At 40.9% G+C, this 15,071-nt stretch overlaps 1 protein-coding gene across 1 annotated transcript in view; it reads right to left on the reverse strand.

Annotated features, from left to right (window-relative positions):
* dlgap1a (discs, large (Drosophila) homolog-associated protein 1a) overlaps positions 1-15,071 on the reverse strand; it is a 37,605-nt gene that overhangs the window by 1,946 nt on the left and 20,588 nt on the right. The window contains exon 2 of the mRNA XM_020528271.2: positions 10,356-10,570. Within this exon, the coding sequence (XP_020383860.2) occupies positions 10,356-10,570 (215 nt within the window). The remainder of the gene's footprint in view (positions 1-10,355; positions 10,571-15,071) is intronic.

Genomic DNA, 15,071 nt, shown 5'->3' on the forward strand with positions numbered 1-15,071 from the left:
CTATCTACACTAATCCTATTTTCCAACACTTGGCCCAGAACCTTGAATTTGATGACATTTCAAGTGCTCATTCATGTACTTTTATAAAAGTTGTGAGGTTTCCTGTCTCTACGGCCCTCCCAGGCAGTGCGTACCAGATTCCATCACTCTCTGAGTGAAAAACTTTTCCTCAAATCCCGTTAAACCTCCTGCCTTTCACCAGAAATTATGCCCCTTTGTTATTGACTCTTCAACTAAAGAGAGCAGCACCTTTTTATTCACCCTGTCCATGCCCCTCATAATCTTATACATCTTTATATGGCTCCCCACTCAGATGTCTCTGCTCCAAACAACCAAAGTCTATCCAGCCCCTCTTCGTAGCTAAACCGCTCCATTCCAGGCAACATCCTGGTGAATGCTATATTTGGACAAAGGAGGATTCAAGTACAGAATTCAAGAAGATGGACTGTGATGTACTGGAAGAGATTGATGTAAGAATTGAGGAGGCATTAGAGGTTTTGGGGGATTTAAAAGCAAACAGGTCTGGATGAGCTGTATCCCAGGCTGCTGTGGGAGATGGGGAGGAAATGACAGGAGTTCTGACCCACATTTTGAAATCATCTCTGGCTGCAGGGGAGGTCCCAGAGGACTGGAGGACAGCTAATGTGGTCTCACTTTACAAGAAGGGTGGTAGAGATGAATCAAGGAACTGTAGACAAGTGAGTCTTGCATCAGTGGTGAAAGTAGTGAAGGAGAAAATTAATCTCCATTTAGAGAGGCAAGGTTTGATCAATGATCATCAGCGTAGCTTTGTCAGAGGGAGGTCACGTCTAACAAATCTAGTGGAATTTTTCGAGGAGATGACCGGGTGTTTGAATGAGGGTAGTGCAGATGAGGCTAGTGATGTAGTTTATATGGATTTCATCAAGGCCTGTGACACAGGCTAACACGGAAAAGTGATAAAACGGGTGACAGTTGACAGAGGATGGTGGTAAAAGGCTGTTTGTGTGACTGGAGCCCAGTGTGCAGCCGTGTACCACAAGGATCCATGCTGGGTCCCTTATTGTTTGTGATATTCATAAATGATGTAGATGAGAATGGGGGGGCTGGGGTGGGAAATGGTAATTAAGTTTGGCCAGGTGGCTGACAGTGAGGGGAATGGTGTTAGGTTATAGGAGGATATAAACGGTTTGATCAGGCGAGCAGATCAGTGGTAGATGGAATTTAACCCTGAAAAATGAGAGCTGATATACTTTGGAAGAAGGAACACGATAGGAGAATACTCACTGAGGAAGCTCAGAGGAACAGAGGGATCTAGGGCTGCTTGTCCACAGATCCCTGAAGGTGGCACAACAGGTTAATAGGGTAGTTAAAATGCATACGGAACTTCTGCTTTTATCAGTTGAGGCATAGACTGTAAGAGCAATGAGGTTATGTTGGAGCTGTACAGGACTTAGTTAGGCCACAGATGGTGTACCGTGTGCAGTTTGGGTCACTGCACTAAAGGAAGGATGTGACTGCATTGGAGAGGGTGCAGAGGAGATTCACCAGGATGTTGCCTGGGACGGAACATCTTAGCTACAAAGAGAGACTGGATAATCTTAGGTTGTTTTCTTTGAAGCAGAGAAGGTTGAAGGGGGCCTTGATAGAGGTGTTTAACATTATCAAGAGCATGGAAAGGGTGAACAGAAAGCAGCTGCTGTTTTCAGTTGAAGGATCAATAAGAAGAGGGCATAATTTTAAAGTGGAAGGCAGCAGGTTTAGAGGGGATTTGAGGAAATAAATTTTCATCCAAAGGGTGGTAGGAATCCGGAATGTACTGCCTGGGAGTATAGCTGAGGAAGGAAATCTCTCAATCTTTGAAAGTACTTAGCTGAGCACTTGAAGTGTCATAACATTCAAGGCTGTAGGCCTAGTGTGGGAAATTGGGACCAGTGTAGGTAGTAGTATATTTTTGGTGATACAGACTGGATGGGCTGAAGGGCCTCTTCTGTACTGTATGATTCTATGATTCATGGATCTACTCTGCAACCCCTCTAATGCCATTGAATCCTTCCTATAACGTGACAATCAGAACTGCACACAGTATTCCAACTGTGGCCTAACAAAGTTTTGGACAGTTCCAACATAACCTCCCTGCTCTTATAATCTATGCCATGACTGATAAAGGCAAATGTTCTTTGTGCCTTCTAACTATCCTATTAACCTGCCCTGCCACCTTCAGGGATCTGTAAACGAGCACCCTAAGATCCCTCAGTTCCTCAGGGCTTCCTACTCCCTTGTGTCTCATAGTCAAGAGTTATGAGGAAATGGCAAGAAAATGGACACGAGGAATGTCGGATCAGCCATCATCATATTGAATGGTCGAGTGTGCTTGAGGACTTTCTCATGTTCCTGTAGACTTTCTTCCTCACTTTTAACCATCTTTTGTGTCATCTGCAAACTTACTTGTCATCCCCCCCAGTATTCTCATTGTTTTACTTATATATATATCACCAACAGTATGAGACCCAGTGCTGATCTTTGTGGTACTCTAATGGGCACTGTCCTCCAGTCACACAAACAGCCTTCTACCGCCACCCTCTGTCTCTTACCACTCAGCCAATTTTTGATCCAACTCACAAAGTCATGCTGGATCCCAGGAGTATTTACCTTCCATATGGTATCTTGCCAAAGGCTTTGCCGAAATCTATATAAACTACATCAACTGCATTACTCTCAGCAACACACCTGATCATCTCCTCAAAGATTTCTGTCAAATTTCTTAGGCATGACCTCCCTCTGATAAAACCATGCTGACTATCCCTGATCAAAATTTGCCTCTCAAAGTGGACATTAATTCCCTCCTTCAGAATTTTCTTCAACATTTTCCCCACCACTGATTTGAAACTCACTGGTCTGTAATTCCCTGGTTTATCTCTGCCACCCTTCTTGAAAAGTGGAACAACATTAGCTGTTGTCTAGTCCATTCGCAGCTTCCCTGTGACCAGAGAGGAATTAAAAATGGTCAGAGCCACTGTAATTTCCTCCTTATCTCTCAGAGCACCCTGGGATAAAACACATCCAAGTCTAGGCATTTATCCAGTTTTAAGCCTGCCAAAACCTCTAATACCTCCTCACTCCCCATGTCAATCTGCTTAAAAACCTCCCAGACCTTCTTCTTGAATTCTGTACCTATGCCACCTTTCTTGTGAGTGAAGTGCTCTTTTAACACCCTACCAGTTTTCTCTGGCTTCATGCTCAAATTGCCTCTGTGGTCCCTAATATGTTCTACTCTCTACCTGGTTATCCTCTTTCCCTTAATATATTTATAGAATATCTTGAGATACCCAAATTTCACCCATCAGTGTTTTCTCATGACCTGTATTCCAATTACATACCATGCTATTTGATTACATTTTGTTAGAATTTGTCTCAGAATTCCCCATGAACAGGAATTACTTTGATGACAGACCCAAAAACCAGGAATCTGTGGTGTAGAATTAATATAGATGTGCATCTCAGTTTACTGCATTTTATACAAAATGCATTGAATGAGGTTATTCCTGTTTATAATAACATGTTGCAAATAAATGTAACCTTCCATAAATCAATGATTTCAAATTATTTTAGGAGGGACAAGGTATTTGAAAGCCACTTTTAAAGCAAATCATTATATGTGACGGAATGGAACTGAATGCATTTGCAGGAAGTAGTAGATGAAATGTGCAAATTGTGACGGGTCTTTTTGGGGGGCTATTGATCACAAGGTCTAGCAGGTTTTCCTGCCCTACCTTACCCAACTCAACTCATGAATTACCTTGTCTCTATTCCGTGATGTCTTTCATGTTTGATTTCCGCCCAGCATACCGTGCATTGTTCTTGGAACAACTCACCATTTTGCAGATATCTGCTGAGAAACTGGCTTCCCTCGCGCCCGTGACATCTTTAAAAGCTGGTTGTGTACCTGAACGAGTGCTGGCATTCCAAAGATGTTCTTTCCCTTTATAAAAGCCCTGTTGAGTGTTGTTTAGTGCAGCCCCTCTCCCTCACTGGTCACATTACTTACCCCACCCACTTCAAGTGTGCTCACAGCCATTTTCTTCTCCATTGCTCACTTTCAATTGTCACTGTGGTGCATGGTGCACAGTGAGTGTACCACTGCCAATGTCTCCGGCCTCAGCCTGAACGTACCGGTGAGCCCTCAAACATCCACATCCCATTTTGAGTTGCCCATCCCATTAACCACACAAGTTTCACACGTCCTCACTTCCTGTACCCAAACTATCTACATGGACCTACACCTCCCTCCTTCCCCACACAGCCCCTGGCATATGAGGTGACTGTGCAGATGTGCTCATTTACTGGTCTCCCACTTGAAATCAGGGTGATCCTGATCATGGATGGCCCCCTCTTACACTACACCCATCCCAGCCATGCTTTAACTGCTGCCCTCCTCTTTACAACTGTATCCTTGTCCAGAGTCTGCTGCTCCCAGATACTAACCTGCAGGTGGTCAGTCCTGTGGCAATGGCCGTATTTGGTCCCCACCCCCATTTCCCCCTTTGTTTCTGTGAGCAGACCTGACAGACCGACCCTGGCCCAACCCCTCGCCTGACAAGACTGGGAAGCCCTGGTAACATATGCCCAGATCCCTGACTGGTACCTATATGTTTCCCTGATCATGTTAGCTATGGATGCAATGGACTGAGCATGACCCATTCCCTGGAGTGCAGAGGCACAGACCTCCTGACAGAGAACACACTAACTGGACACCTGACCATGGCCAATTCCCTTAACTGGCTTGTGAGGCTGCTCTTGACTGAGTACATCAAGATCTCCTGACTAATGGGTGCCTTCATGGATTCCAGTGAGGACTGCTCCCCTAAGACATGGTTACTTGCTTGTTACACTTGCAGCCTGTTTGTCACGTGAGCTGTTGCCACATGATGCATGTGGGAGATAGACCCAGCACACTGCTAAACAGTAAGATGTGCGTCTCTAGACTGAACTTCCGAGTGTATGATTGTGCTCATTGACAAAACAATGCAAGGTAAGGTAAGGTAGGTCAGGGATGATGTGAGCAAGCAGAGGTAGGTTCTAAGTAAGTGAGGGCTAAAACAGGAAGCGATAATCCCTGAGATACAGCCTGGTCCAGACTGTGAGCTAGGTGACTGCACCTACATGCAGCGTGTCCCTGCGTTAGTTTTTCAATGCTAGTTGCAAGAGCACCCTATAGTACACATCTGTGCTTCCAGAGTGCGCTGCTCCAGCATAGTAGAAGCAACAGGATCGGTTGGGGGATGCCGGCTGCCAACGTCTGTGGAGTAGATGCACTCATGCCTGGTGCGTGTTGATCGTGCTCTGGGTACCAGATTGGTCATAGGCAATATGGATGTTGCTTGGGGCAAATGGTGAATTGAATCTGCCATACGTGATCTGGTTTCTTTGTTGAGTTTTCCCCACATCTAGTTTGTTTGGTGGGTTTGGTAAGACAGGAGACTGAATACTAATTAGATAAATAGTGGCATTAAGAAGGTGTTTAACAAGTGTTAGTCTCTACCCTAACAATTGCTGCTGCCGCTTAGCGAGAACCTTGCTGCACCACTGATGAAAAATGGAGCAAGATGACCTTGACGTCAAGATGACCTTGTCTAACTTCCTGCCCAATTCTGTCACATCTAACCCACACCACCTAGAACTCTCCAAGATTCCACCAATTGTCTCTGTTCCTCTCCATAGATATGCTTCTTAATGAAAAAAAAGAGTAACTGCTCTGATTTTATCCTTTTTTCATTCATTCATGAGATGTAGCATCACTGGTTGGGCGAGTCTTACTTGTCCATCCCTACTTGCCCTTGAGAACTTGGTAGTGAGCTGCATAAAGCCAGCAAAATTTGTGGACAATTTAAAAGAAGATGTTCTTGAGGTAATTTTCCAATATAATCCTTTGTAAATAATACCAATGAAGTAATAAGTTTTAATTGCAAGCCGTTCTGCTTGACATCCACTGATTACTAAAATAGAAAGCTACTATTCCCGTTAATAGTATCATATGTGACAAAAACTGTCCTGCTCATTCAAATCACAATAGGAAAGCTGGGGGTGGTTAGATGACTCATTGGTAGTGGGATGAAGAAGCTTGGCAAGAAACCAAAAGATGTAGGAGGCATTAAAAGAACTATACTGTCATTAGCAGTGATGCTAAGAAACAGAAACCATTCTCATGTTTAGATTTATGAATTTACGGTTCCTATTTGTTGTTTTCACTGTTAGTCACAACTGAATTAATATGGCTAGTAGTTACCATTAGCAATTCCAGCCTCTCTCACATTCCTGAATATCTTCATTTCTGTGTCAGGTCCTAAATTCTGGAATTTGCTTCCTAAACCCCTCCAATTCTCAGCATGTGGCTTCTCCTTTAAATTGCTCCTTGAAACTTACTTCTTTGAATAAGATTTATCCTAACATCTTATGGTGATCAATGTTAAATTTTGTCTGATAACACTCCTTTGACATCTTCCTACATTAAAATCATTTAAATACATATATATAATATATATACTATATGTTCATATATAAAAATATATATACAAGTTGTTGGACCAACCTGATTGTCAGCAACTATTGTATATAAAGATATTACATGAGCTCAACTGGAATGAAACATCAATATATAAATGTCAGAAAATACTGGTGCTGAGTATTTCCAGCATTTTTAAAAATTACATTATATTTCCAGCATCTGGAGCATTTGCTTTTAAATGAATGAGTAGGAACATAAGGACATAAGACTTAGGAGTAAACCATTCACCTCTTCAAGTCTGATCCACTAGTTAATAAGATTGTGCCTGATCTTGTCGTTGTAGTCTCATCTACACATTACTGTCTGTCATCCAGAACCCTCAAATCCAAAGTCCATCAAAAATCTGTCAACTAATGTGCTGAATAAATTCAATGACCCAGCCTCCACCGTTTCCTGGAGAAGAGAATTCCAAATACTAACTACCCTCCAAGAAGAAAGTAAATTCTTCCCATCTCTATCTTTTAAGGAAGAATCTTGTTCTTTAAATGTCTAATATACATTAATTTTAACAAAATATATTACTTTTTATTCAATATATGTAGATATATTTATGTAGGTTATGTCACAACATTGAATCTCTTTGCTTTTGGGTCTGGCTGGATACCAACAGTATGTGTAGACTGGTCAAATTATTCAATAATAAATTCTAGACCAAGGTGTAATTCTAAGGGTATGCCTTTTAGTTCAAGTTTCTCTTAGTAGAGGGAATCAAAATCAAATCCCTTTATAATTTAGGAATCTCAAATGGATCATCCCTTTATGTTCTAAGCTCAAGGAAGTACAAGCCATTTTTCATATCAGTTGTCCTTTAAGCTCACAAACCCCAGTGTAATACTGTTGAACCTGTACCATATCTCTTCCAATGTCGAAATATCTCTCCTAAGGTTATGTTTCCAAAAACTGAAGACATTATCCCAGATGCTTTACTCTTTCAAGGGATATGGGAGTCACTGGTAAGGTCAGCATTAGTTGTCCATCTCTGGTGGAACTAAAGTGTAATGCACAACAATTGGAGTGTTACATTATTAAAAGCTATGCATGGTAATAATTTACTGCTGCATGGTAATAGCTGTAGACTTTTATGAAGCAGTGGCAACAGTTATTTATTGGCTTTGTTAACTATTCTAATTTCCAGAACTATTTCAAATTGCATCCTAACAGAGAGATCTTGTGGTAAGAGAAGTCAGTTCTCAAGAAGAGTCATTTTAAGCTCAAAATGGTAACGCCATTTTTATCTCCTCAGATGCTGTCAGACCGGCTGAGCATCTCCAAGCACTTCATGTTTTTGTTTCAGATTTCGAGTATCCAGAGTGTTTTGCTTACATCATGGTCTTGTGGTGTATTGTGAATGAACAACCACCAGTGTGATTCCATTCTTCCACCTACTTCCAGTCCAATAACAATCCAGGGGAAATTCAAATGTTGTTGGAGAACTCTGAATGAGCTGGAAATATCCATGAAATTTGATCAGCATTTAATTTTATCTTTCCCTTCGGTGAATGCTTTTACTTTCTCATAAGTTCGGTGCCTCTGAGTTATGGAGCTTTGTATCCTAAAATAAACAGTGTATATTAGAGGTGAGAGTTGATGGCCTAGATGGATCAAGTAAGGTTTCAGGTTTTATTCCTGGCCAATGATCAGCTAAGTGTTTACACCCAGGGCAGCAAGTGCAGTGCAAACTTTAAGATGTATAAGACCCACAAACTGTTAAAAAAAATTCAGTTACATCATTTCTATGGGAGTTCTTCTGAGCTGATACACTTTGGTTTCCATAGATTTCCTCTCTACATACAGAATTTTCCCACATTGAAACTAATCACGAAGATGGAGCCAAAGAAAATAAAACCAGTGGGTTTCTGAATCCCAAAATCTCTGCTAACGCATGAGTTGTTGGGAATCATACTAGGCATTGCGTAGCTATCTGGTGCAGGCAAGGGTGTTGTGACTAAATTTACATTCAACTCCTGCTAGTCTTTTGGGGGTAGTGTACATACAGAATTGTTGGAATTGATATGTGTATTAAATCCTTTTCCTAGTTTATGAATTGTGCTGTAGCCACGTGAATAAGCAACTTTTCAGAATCCTGTATCATTAATGCTTTACAAACTCATGGCAAATCCAACAGACTGAAAATTGATTTTGTTTTGAAGGCTATTACTTCTTAATAAAATTGCATTTGAACTATTATTGTCTCTGGGTGCAAAGAATAATGAGAAAAGGGGATGGGAGTTTCCACTATGGTCATTAAAGCCATCTGAAATTGAATAAAGAAGAATTTTTAACTGCTTTCATCCACTTAAGGTAGAATTCTAAAGTAGTTGACAAATTGCTGGAGTGAGCAGATATTTGGCAGATGAGGTTCAATGCAGAGAATGTGAAGTGATGCACTTTGGTTGGAAGAACATTGAAAGATGATAAAAAGACGAATACAATTCTAAAGGGGTGCAGAAGCTAAGGGACCTGGGTATAAATATACAGAGATCAATAATGGTGGGGACAGGTGGAGAGAGCAGTTAGTAAAGCAAAAAGTGTCCTCAGCTTTATTAATAGGGGCATAGAGTACAAAAGAAAAGAGCTGATGTTGAACTTTTGTGATATCTTAGTTGAAGTGTTATGTACAGTCATGTGTGCCACATTACAGGAAAGATGTGAATGCATACAGAGAATGCAAAAGCGAATTACCAGAATGGTTCCAGGAATGAGAAACTTTAATTATGAGGACAGATTGACAAAGTTGGACTATTCTCTTTGGAGGGAGAAGGCTGAGAGGACGTTTGATAGAGGTTTTCAAAATCATAAGTGGGCTGGAAAGAGTAGATAAGGAGAAGGTGTTCCTGCTTGTAAAAGCAACAGGAATGAGAGGGAACAGATTTAAAGTGATGTGCATAAGAAGCAAGAGTGACATGAGAAAAAAAATCACACAGTGAGTAGTTGAGGTTTGAAATGCATTGCCTGGAAATGTGGTAGAGGCAGATTCAACTGAAGAATGTAAGAGGGCATGGGATGGTTATTTGGATAAAAATAATGTGCAAGGATATGGGGAAAAGAAGAAGATTGGTATCAAGTAATGATGCTCATTTGAAGACCCAGTGTTGACACGATGGGCCAAATTGCTTTCTTCTGTGCTGTTACAATTCTGTGATTCTGTAGTTGTGAAAATCTATTCCCAGCACTGAAAATTCACATTTCATAACATAATCAATTAAAAGAGAAGTTCAACAATAACATTTAGTTATAATTATTTTGTTAACTGTTATTACTCATCTATCACAAGATGCATCTCTAAGGACATGACTTGAAGTTCATTCTGAAGGAGGTCATTTAAGGTAATAAGGAAAAAAATTTTCTTTAATCCATGGAAAATTGTTAATTTGTGAACTTTCAAGTATTGGGTGCATAATGCCTCTGCACAAATCTGCTGAAATTTTATTTTAGTCGCCAGTGGATTGCCACAAATGTAGGCATATAGTTTCAAAACTGGAACAAGAACTTTATATCAATAAAAGTAACCTTGAGGTTTTCAGACTGTGATAAAAACCTAACTAATTCATTAACGTTATCTAGAAGAGGGAACCTGCTCTAGTCTAGACATGACTTCACTGTACATCATTATGATTGACTCTGAAATGGACTAGCATGCCACTTAGTTATATGAAAACATGGCAGTCTAAAGTAAAAGGCCTGTAACCACGTGTAAGTAGGGATCGGCAATAAATGGCAGCATAGTCATTGGTCCCCACTTTCCAGAATGAATAAAAATGCCGACAAAGGTGTCAGCTTCAGGTTTTTTTAAACAAGTGTTTCTACTTACTTGAGTGTGCTGAGCTCTGTTAGGGACGGATGGGTGGCCCTGAGATAGCTCTCACGCCGTGCAGAAATCTTTGGAGAAGGTTTAGGGCTAGTGTCTGAGTCCCCACTGTCATCGTCTCCCATTGCTTTAATGTAGCTGCCGCTGCGCATTCGCCGACAAGGAATTTCATCCTCTTTACTTTGTGGAGAATAACCACTCCATTCATCTTGTGGTACCTAATTAAATATAACACCATGATTTGGAATACTCTTTTTCTGGATTGGCAGAAAATTATTTTGAAATTTTGAACAATTGCAACAGTAATTGACCATATAAATCATTTTGATCAAGCTAATATTCATATCTGGTGGAATCAGCTATTGAAGTAAGAATATTCTGCTTGGTCTATGTGACAATGCAATTCGTTACATGCTTGTTTTCAATATAAACATACCAGTCATCCAACAAAGATTGTCAAACAATATTATCTTACATTTTGTAGAATACATTCAGAAGAATTAAAAACAGAAATTCTTGTTTTGACAACATCACCTTGATAAATTGTCATGATCTCTCTACCTTAATTAGTTTGTACAGTTTTGAATTACTGACTACTTTGGTTAGCCCCTCAGCATGTGACCCTTATACCTATCATGTTATTCTAGTCATTTAGTTTGTCTCCAGCACCAGTTTATTTTAAATTTTTTGTAGCTATCCCTCTGCCTCATTTAATCGGATTACAGTTCATACCTTCGCTGGTTAGTCAGCTGTTGACACTTTACACACTGTCTAACACTCTTGGTCACCTGCAAAGACTTATCACCTGACACTCCACTCACACCAGTTGTATGATCTTTTGATCTCTGTGCCCTTGATCTCTCTGCCTATAAACTCTGGGTCTGTGTGCTCCCCTCTTTCACTGCCCCTGACGAAGGGGCTTGCTCCAAAAGCTTGTCTGATTTCAAATAAACCTGTTGGAATATAATGTGGTGTCATGTGACTTCTGACTTTTTCGTCCCCAGTCCAACACCAGCACCTCCACATCAAGATTAGTATTTAAGTATTGGAAAGGTAACTGGAATAAGAAACTAAAACCTCAAAAATCAAAAGAGTAAATAAAAGGTTTACCTCAGAATAGGTGGGGAAAAATTCTAGCGAGGACAGTGTCATACTTATGGGAGGATCATACAGAAGTAATTGATTTGAAGATTGATGTGTCTTATGAGAGAATTCTTAGGGAAAGTAAGAAGTAATCTGAATGTATAACCTAAGTAGTTATAAGCCATAGTGTTAGCTTAATTGTGTTAGCTGTATTTAATTTTGTTATGTATACAATAAGGTTTACGTTTTGATTAAAAAAAAGTTAAATCTTGTGGCATAGCTTTATTGGTTAAAAGAAGATGTTTCAGTTTCTATTTCAAAGGCCGACAGCCTTTAACTGGGTCATAGCTCTTTGTTCTTACTTCTTTCTTCCTGACTGAGAGGAGGCCTACTTCATGCAATTTTGACAAGCAACAGGCAACATAAACTTCTGGATGCAGTGGGCTGAATTTTATCATTACAGAGAGGACATGAATGAGCTGGAAAGCTGGAGGCAACCCTGCTTCTGCATTCACAGGATCCCTAGTTGCATTTCATGCGGGTGTAGATATCTAATTTTTTTTTTGTTCACGGGATATAGGAGTTGCTCTGGGTCAACATTTATTGCACATCAATAATTGCCCTGGAGAAGCTGGAAGATCTGCCTTCTTGAACCACTTCAGGGCTGGAGGATGGCTACATATATCCATAGCGCTGTTGGGAAGGAAGTTCCAGGATTTGCCCAACTAACAATGAACGAATAGCCATCAAGTCATGATGGTGAGTGGCTTGGAGGGCATTTGCAGGGGGTGGTGTTCCCATGTAATTGCTGCCCTTGTCCTTCAAGGTGGCAGAGATCATGGGTTCAGAAGGCCACTTAGCTCCTGACCTCATTACAGCCTTGATCCAAACAAGGAAAAAAGAGCTGAATGGGTTCAGATGTAATGATGGTAGATTGTTGCAGTGCCTCAGTAGTGGAGGGAGTGAATGTTGAATGTGGTGGATGGGGTGCCAATCAAGCAGGCTGTTTTGCCCTGAATGAGATTGAGCTGCTTGAGTGTTATTAGAGCTGTACTAAGTCAGGCAAGTCAGGAGTATTCAATAACACTCCTGATTTGTGCCTTGTAGTTGGTGGACAGGCTTTGGAAAGTTAGGAAGTGAGTTAGTTGCTGCATGATTACTAGCTTCTGATCTGCTCAGTTTTTATGTAGAATCATAGAGTCATACAGCATGGAAATAGACCCTTTGGTTCAACCAGTCCATGCCAAACATAATTCTAAACTAAACTAGTCCCATCTGCCTGCTCCTGGCCCATATCCCTCTAAATCTTTCCTATTCATGTACTTATCCAATTGTACCCATATCGACCACTTCTTCAGGAAGTTCATTCCATACACGAACCACCCTCTACATAAAAAAATTGCCTCTCATGTCTTTTTTCAATCTCTCTCCTCTCACCTTAAAAATGTGCCCCTAGTCTTGGAATCCCCCATCCTAAGGAAAATACCCTCATTATTTTATAAACTTCTATTGGGCCACCTCCCAACCTCCTACGTTTCAGGTAAAAAAGTCTCAGCCTATCCAGCCTTTTTTTTATAACTTAAACCATCCATACCTGGCAACATCCTGGTAAACCTCTTCTGAACCCTCTCCAGCTTAATCATATCCTTCCTATACCTGGGTGACCAGAACCGGAGACAACATTCCAGAAGAAGCCTCACCAATGTCCTGTTCAACCTCAACAGGACTTCCCAACCCCTGTACTCAAAGGACTGAACAATGAAGGTCAGCATGCCAAATGCCTTTTTAACCATCCTGTCTAAATGTGACGCAAACTTCAAAGAATTATGTATCTGCACCCTTGGGTCCCTCTGTTCTACAACACTACCCAAGGCCTTACCGTTAATTCTATAAGCTCTACCCTTGTTTGTTGTACTAAAATGAAATACCTCATATTTATCCAGATTGAACTCCATCTGCCATTTTCAGCCCATTGACCCTTTTGATCAAGATCCCTTTGTAATCTTAGAAGACCTTCTTCACTGTCCACTATGCTACCAATTTTGGTGTTGTCTGCAAACTTACTAACCATGCCTTCTATATTCTCATCCAAATTATTTGTATTAGTGACAAACAATAGAGGACCCAGAACCAATCCCTGTGGAACACTTCTGTTACAGGCCTCCAGTGTGAAAAGCAACCCTTCAGCCTCTCTGCTCCTATGATGCTGCTTGGCCTGCTGTGTTCATCCAGCCCTGCACCTTGTTGTCCCCCTTCACCACCACTCTCTGTCTCCTGCTGTTAATCCAATTATGTATCTAATTAGCAAGCTCACCTCGAATCCCATGTGACCTAACTTTACAAATTAGTCTACTATGTGGAACCTTGTCGAAGGCTTTACTAAAATCCAAGTAAACAATGTCTACTGTCTGCCCTCATCAATGTTTTTAGTAACTTCCTCAAAAACTCAATAAAGTTATCAGACATGTCTTTCCTTGCACAAACCATACTAACTATCCTTAATCTACTGTTGCCTCCCCAAATGTCCATAAATCCTACCTTTTATAATCAACTCCAACAATTTATCCACAACCAAAGTCAGACTCACAGGTCTATGTATCCCCAGTTTCTCCTTACAACTTTTATTAAACAAAGGTACAACATTAGCCACGCTCCAGCCATCAGGCACCTCACCTGTAGTTATAGATGATGAAAACATTTCTGCAACGGGTCTCGCAATTTCCTCCCTTACTTCCCAATACATTCTGGGATACATTAGATCAGGTCCCAGAGATTTATCCACCCTTATATTCTTTAAGACCTCCCGAACTTCATCTTCTGCAATGTGAATTGTTTTTAAAACATCAAGATTTATTTCTCTGTAGTCTCTAGACTCCATTTCTTTCTCTGCAGTAAAAACTGACATGAAATATTCATTATTTCTCCCATCTCCTGGGAACCAACACAAAGTTGACCTCCTTGATCTTTAAGGGGCCCTACCCTCTCTCTAGTTACCCTCTTGCTCTTAATGTATTTGTAGAATCTCTTTAGATTATCCATAACCTTAGCTGCCGATGCTATCCTATATCCCCTCTTTGCCTTCCTGATTTCTTTCTTAAGAATGCCCCGATACTCTTTTGTTTTGCTAGCGATCCTTGATACTACATTTGGTCAAATGTTGCCTTGATGTCAAGGGCTGTCACTTTCACTTTACCTTTTGAATTGTATAGAATGCCATAGAATCCCTACAGTGTGGATGCAGGCCATTCGGCCCATTAAGTCCACATCAACCCTCCAAAGACCATCCTACCCAGACCCACCCCCTAACCTGTAACCATCGCTAATTCACCTAGCTTGCATATCCCTGGACACAATGGGCAATCTAGTGTGGCCAGTCCACCTGACCCACACATCTTTGAGTTCAGCTCTTTTTTGCATGTTTGGAAAAAGTGTCCAATTAGGAGTACCACTATCTCACCCTAAGCATGGTTCACCAGGTGGTCTTCCTAGCAGGTTATAGCAGGTAGGCTGAGACCCTACCTACTGCTACTAAATGTCAGTGACAGCAGCAAAGGTCCTAAACTGGCCACTTATGTGTATTAGAGATAGTAGGAACTGCAGATGCTGGAGAAATCTGAGATAACAAAGTGTAGAGCT

Source organism: Rhincodon typus, chromosome 4 (assembly GCF_021869965.1).
Source record: "Rhincodon typus isolate 14 chromosome 4, sRhiTyp1.1, whole genome shotgun sequence".
In the NCBI taxonomy this organism is placed as follows: domain Eukaryota; kingdom Metazoa; phylum Chordata; class Chondrichthyes; order Orectolobiformes; family Rhincodontidae; genus Rhincodon; species Rhincodon typus.